Source organism: Nylanderia fulva, unplaced genomic scaffold, assembly GCF_048542155.1.
Source record: "Nylanderia fulva isolate GAGA-0341 unplaced genomic scaffold, ASM4854215v1 Scaffold178, whole genome shotgun sequence".
NCBI classification, from domain to species: Eukaryota; Metazoa; Arthropoda; class Insecta; order Hymenoptera; family Formicidae; genus Nylanderia; species Nylanderia fulva.
Genome location: NW_028190033.1, coordinates 135,548 through 141,808, shown reverse-complemented (window position 1 = coordinate 141,808; position 6,261 = coordinate 135,548). Strand labels below are relative to the sequence as shown.

Here is a 6,261-nt window from a genome sequence, read left to right as displayed (position 1 = left end):
TAGATCTCCAACATCCTAGCTCTCGGCGTCCCTGGGGTATAGAGAAAAAATAGAGAGCGTCCTCTTTTCTCCCTAGCCTAGGCGTAGGAAGAGAAAAGGAACCATCGTCCGGACGTGACACACACTTTTGCATAAGCGCATGAGCATATGCATAAGAAATTCGATTGGTTGAATTTCTTATGCATACGTTTATAGACCAATCAAGATTCTTATGCTTACGCTTATGCGTCTATGCAAACGTGTGTGCTCCCCACTTTAAACTGTGGAAATGTGCAGTCATGACGGCATAAAATGCAGGACGTTTACGAGAATTTAATCGAATGAGGACCGATTGAAATTCATGTTCTCGTTCGACATTTTTCTATGGTTAGAACATGTGCATTAGTTTACTGAGGAAGATATGTCATTGGGGACCGCTCTCTGCTTTAGGTAAAGGGACTGCTGTCAACCGGCCTTTCATAAGTTCGTTTGCGTCCTTTGATGCGTTCAGACGTATTTCGTCTGAAAAAATTTTTTCTTTGTGTTCCGTTCTGGTCCTAGTATCATTACAAAGTATAACCCACTGATCGTGTCCCGTTATCAATTCTGTTTTTAAATATGAATTATAACCCGCTGATGGCCAAAAGTAACCTCCTTGACTGGGTCAAAAAAGATTAAGAAGAAGAAAAAGACCGGCTTTTCATCGTCGTTCCGATCAATTTTATTATTATAAGCAGTGCTTAGATGATTTTAAAGTTAGCTAGATGAGAGAAATATATAAATTCATCTTGAGCAGTAAGCGATAAAAATTTTAAATAATAATAAATAATATAAAATAATAAAATAATAATAAATAATAAAAGAAAATTATATGGTTAGATAATTTTCTAAATAATTTTTAAGACTGCTTATGTAAACAATTATAAAAAAAATGTTTAGGAATAATGAAAAGGAATATACAAATATATGTGACAAATATATTCATATTTTTATTTATAAATTTTTATCACTTACTGCTTAAGTTCTACTATTTAAGTATTTTTACATGCTATGAATCTAAATCAAAATTATCTGAAAGTTATTCTAGATAATTTAGTAAAAATAATACTTTTTTTTATCTAAGATGCAGATATAGATAATAGATATTTTTATATTTTTAGCCCTTATTTTAATTAAATATTTTTATTATCTATATAAAGATAAGATGACGCTAAAGTTTCACCTAGATGATTATCTATATAATTTTATTAAGATAATAGCAAACACTGATTAAAAGATTTATTATAATTGACATAATGAAAATAATTTGAAAATATTTATAGCGCCTCATATATTGATCTGTGTTGCAGCAATTATCAAGATAATTACGTTAATGACAATACACTGCAGCAAACAATGGTGGTCTCCGCAAGAAAGCATTCCAGCTGCTGCTAGTTTTTTATTGTTCTTCACTTTGAGTGGATTAACTTTGTTTCATTTCATCAGCGCAATTTTTGAGGGTCCTGGATATCTTTCATTAAAATGGACGCCGGTAATATATATTACACATTTTTAACAAAATTTTTCTATCTATCCCTTATTTTCACAGGTGGGATTCTTTAGAAATTGTTCTGTTAAACTAATTTTCTGTCACTTTATTATACATTTGTTATTTGACAACATGAGTGTTCAAATTCATTTGCGATAGAAAATGCAAGAGGAATTTTGGAATCTTTCCATTTAAAAATGCAGAATGCAAAATCTTGTATAAATATTCATTTAAAGTAACAAATAAAAAATGGGCATTTTTTAAATGGTTTTTAAGATGAGAATATAATTTTTTTTAATACTTACATTTTTATATTTATATTTAAATTCTTAATTTTTATTATTTATATTTCTTACTATTATTTCTTATATTCAAATTTTTATTTTTTTAAATATAAATTTGAATTACAAACATTAAATTACAAAAATACATATGCGATTACAAAAAATGTTTGTCTATATTTAGAGAGATATATAACAGAAACAGACATTCAATTATTCTTTTAAAATGACATTTTGATTAGCAATGCTCTTTAGAAGTGGAACATATTTTCAGAAAAATAACTTTACTAGAGGAACTTCCCTTTTCCTTCTACAAAGTTTCATAATTAGAACCAACGATAAAGACATGGTACTAATTATATATTATTGATATTTTGATTAATTTTTAGTTTACTAGAAAAATTCATTTCAAATAGGAAATTGTTAATAAAAATCATTCAAATGGAAAATTGTGGAAAAATATATGGAAAAAGGCATTTTATATTTTGTATTTACATTTTAAATGCATCTATTTCAAATAATACAGATATTAAATATATACATATAAATTATTTTAAGTAATAAAAATTACATTAAAGTTATTACATTAATGTTATTATGTTATTACTTATCAACGTAATTTGCATTTAGGAGAAAATTACAGATACACAATACTTACAATATTGTGTTGTCTGTCAAGGATATAAGGCACCAAGATCACATCATTGTAGAAAATGTAAGCATTCATATAACATATATAATTATTATAAATATTCTCTTTTAACTTATCAATAATCTGATTTAAGATTAAAGATAAATCCTTTCTTATATACAGGATATATTGGAAATCATAGTACAAGCAAAATGAAGAGGATTCCTTATGTAAATACAAAAAATGCAGAAATGTAATTTTTACAAGATTTTATTTTCGAGAAAATTGACTGAAAAACGATTGAATACTTTATAACAAAAATTAATAATAAAAATTCAACAGTCTTACTACATACAATTATTTTTGTTTGTATTTAGAAACAATTATCAATTTACAACTATCAATTTACACGTTTTTAATTTTTATCAAGTAATACACAAAATTTTGTATACACAAAACACAAACAAAAATAGTAGTGTGTGTATATATAAGGTATGATTTATAAAGTCTGAAATTAATTGCACATGCTAGATGGAGCTGTAAAGTCGATTTTCTTGAAAATAAAGCTTTGTATAAAAAATTTTTTATTGTACATATTTGATTTATATTTACAGGAATCATCATTTTGCTTGTATCATAATTTTTGATATTTTCTATAAATATATTTTATTAATAAAAAAACAATACTAATTGTAAGCAACACATATACTTACTTAGCTAAAAATATTATATCCTTATAATTTATGACGTGACGTGATTTCCGATCGGTTGCTGCATTAGCCTTACAAATGGTAAAAAAACGTTGATAAATATATTTATTCTTAATAAACTTAAATTGTGAAAATTCTCTTATAATCTCGTTGTGACATTTAAATTTTGCACATTATTTTCTTTGTTATCCTAAAATTCTCTTTTATTAATTTTTTATTTTATTGAATTATTTATTTTTAGGTGATCGCTGCGTAATGAAAATGGACCATCATTGTCCATGGATAAATACATGCGTTGGACATTATAATCATGGCCATTTTACGGCATTTTTAGCAAGTGCAGTCGGTGGTTGTTGCGTCTCCACTGTTATATTAATTTCCTGGGTTACGACTGTATTATCTATGAAGCCATTACCATTCCCACCACCATCAATTTTTACATTAATATTAGTAGTATTTAGTATTGGTTTATCAATCGGAGTTGTACTTGCAGTGGGAATGTTGCTGTACTTTCAGGTAAATAATTCTGGCATCTCTTGGAGTTTCTAGCTAAATGTAAACATTTTTTTAATTTTTTGCTCAATTTTATAAATTTTATATATTAAATTTTATTTTGAATTTAATTTATTTAAAATTTAAATATATTTAAATATTTTATGCATCCTTTAAATTGCACAGATGTTAGCTATTGTGAGAAATCGAACAGAAATAGAAGATTGGATTTTGGAAAAGGCGCGATGCCGGCGAGATAATATGGAAGCTGAATATGTACATCCATATTCAAAAGGATGGCGTTTCAATATTAATCAGATCTTTACTTGGGATTGTACTCCAGTTGGCGATGGCATTACATGGCCCATTATCGATGGCTGTGATCAATACACATTAACGGTGATTTTATTACGATTAATGCGTTATATTTATATAATAAAATTATATAGGAAATATTTTACATATTTTATATAGGGTGATTTATTTTAATCGCTCCAGGCAAATATTTCGAAAACTGAGATATACAAAAAAGTTTCAAATAAAAGTTTTTTGACTTCAAGGAGGCATAAGATGATGTCATCAGTTTGACCTTGTATAATCATTTGAAAGCCGGTAAAGGTCACCTTCAATATTTTAGATGGAATCTACTATTTTTCATTACATATTATAGCTTATCTCGAGAGCTTTCCAAAACATTATAATAAAGTATTTTCCTCTTAAGTACTCTTTGAGTTATTAAGGTTTAAAGTTAACCATTTTTTTTACATAAAATGTAAAATATCTTGTAAAATATTCAGTTTTCGATAATCTTACTTTAATACTTATGCACAGAATAGTGAGATCAAATAATTATTTAAAAAAATAGTATATTAGTTAACAAGTGCGGGGGATCGTAAATCGGCCGAGAGTGCGGAAGTTTGGTGCACAAGGCGAAGTCGAGTGTGACAATCCGCACGATCCCCGCACATGTTGACTACGATATTTTGTGTGACTGGTGCGTGGAAAGGGAGCTCTTCCTAAAATCCCATCATGTGCGTAAAGGGCGACTTTCTGCGCGCCGGTTGCACAAAAGTATGTAATTTGTAGCAATGCAGCTGTGTACTTTTTTTTAAAACCAACTTATTTTCTTTACACCAATTGATTGGTGTCATAATTCCATACATAAAAGTATTAAGATATGATTACCAAAATCTGAATATTTTACCAGATATTTTACATTTTATGTCAAAAAATGGTTAACTTTAAACCTTAATAACTCAAAGAGTACTTAAGAGGAAAATACTTTATTATAATGTTTTGGAAAGCTTTCGAGATAAGCTACAAGAATATGTAATAAAAAATAGTAGGTTCTATTTAAGAAATTGAAGGTGACCTCCAAATGATTATACAAGATCAAATCAATGGCACAATCTTATGTCCCCCTCAATGTAAAAAAACTTTTGTTTAAAAAAAATGAATTATCCTGTATATACTATATACTATGTAATATAAATTTAGCATATCGTCTTTTATAGAGGGAGCAAATCGCACAAAAACTAGATAAACGGAAAAGAGCCCGCAAATATAGAGTTATAAAACCTGCTTCAGGATCAAAATTACCAGTTAGATATGGCTGTAATGTGTTTTGTCATCCACCTTGCACTGATGAACCGCGTATCAAATTGAATGTAGATGATATTGTGGTTGTAACACGTTGGAAAAAGTATGTTTCAAATTGTTAATTCTATTAGTTTTATAATAAACTGCTTTTATTTATGTGAATGGTGTGCCTTTGTTATGTGTATGTATATAAAATTTATCGTATGATAAATGCAGTTTTTTAATGAATGCAATTTTTTACAGATATTGGCTGTTTGGAGAAAAAGAACAAAAGGGAGGAAATGATGGATCGAAACGTATAAGAGGGTGGTTTCCACGTCCCTGTGTGATTGAAGTAATAGAAAATGAATTGCATGATTCAGATAATTTGCTTAAGGACAATTAAACTTTGAAGAAATGTGAACAACTGGCTATGAGAATAATTAACAAAATGCTAGCAGTGTACCAGCAATGTGGCAAACTCAATAGTGATTTTACAGTAAATTTCGAAATGCGTCTTTATTAAATAGTATGGTTTAAATAGTATGGTTCGTCAATATAATGATGGAAATACAATAAAAATTAAGCAGTGTTTTTTATCATTAGTAGCATATTGCTGTATCAGAAATTGATTGCAGAGAAAGAGCAGAAATTCAGCATAATCAACATAATCTACTATCAGGATGTCACAAAAATGCGGCAAAAATACGACCTATTCAACTTGTCAAGAGATACGATAGTGTCAACAACAGCGAAACGGAAACTGTATTTATATGCAAATAGCCCAATAGCGAGTACCTTAGATTTAATACTTTAGATTGAATCTCACTAAGAACTGATTAAATTTTTTTTAATAGACTCAACTGATTTGAATTTGTTTTACACAATGAAATATATTTTTGCTCTACATGCTCTGAACAGATATGTTACCAAACAAAGTCTCAGTGTATTAAAATATTTATTGAGAAACCTAATCATCATTCATATTATTCTTATTGTCATTGTAACAAGAAATTTTTATAAATTGTGTATACCTGTAGTTATACCTGTATTTTTTTGGAC

At 28.2% G+C, this 6,261-nt stretch overlaps 1 protein-coding gene across 4 annotated transcripts; it reads left to right on the top strand.

Moving 5' to 3' along the window:
* The first annotated feature begins 224 nt into the window (after window positions 1–224).
* LOC114940983 (palmitoyltransferase ZDHHC6) lies at window positions 225–6,173 on the top strand. Of its 4 annotated transcripts, XR_014924447.1 has the most exons (9): window positions 225–429; window positions 1,329–1,510; window positions 2,063–2,137; window positions 2,419–2,503; window positions 3,371–3,645; window positions 3,808–4,020; window positions 5,136–5,323; window positions 5,464–5,698; window positions 5,838–6,173. XR_014924447.1 is itself a non-coding variant. In XM_085481373.1 (8 exons), exons 1-8 carry the CDS (start codon window positions 375–377, stop codon window positions 5,603–5,605), a joined length of 1,215 nt encoding a protein of 404 aa, XP_085337499.1. In that variant the 5' UTR covers window positions 225–374; the 3' UTR covers window positions 5,606–6,173. The 4 variants fall into 4 exon arrangements, 3 of the variants coding, with proteins under 3 accessions (XP_085337499.1, XP_029171620.1, XP_085337500.1); XM_085481373.1 differs by having other exon boundaries at window positions 5,464–6,173; XM_085481374.1 differs by lacking the exon at window positions 225–429 and adding an exon at window positions 456–774 and having other exon boundaries at window positions 5,464–6,173.
* The last annotated feature ends 88 nt before the right edge of the window (window positions 6,174–6,261 follow it).

What these genes read in the sequence shown, in the direction of transcription:
- LOC114940983 (XM_085481373.1), top strand. Translation starts at nt 375, where the DNA reads ATGTGCATTAGTTTACTGAGGAAGATATGTCATTGGGGACCGCTCTCT. An exon ending in ATCACATCATTGTAGAAAAT is followed by an intron (nt 2,504 to 3,370) that starts GTAAGCATTCAT and finishes ATTTATTTTTAG; the next exon opens with GTGATCGCTGCGTAATGAAA. An exon ending in GAATGTTGCTGTACTTTCAG is followed by an intron (nt 3,646 to 3,807) that starts GTAAATAATTCT and finishes TAAATTGCACAG; the next exon opens with ATGTTAGCTATTGTGAGAAA.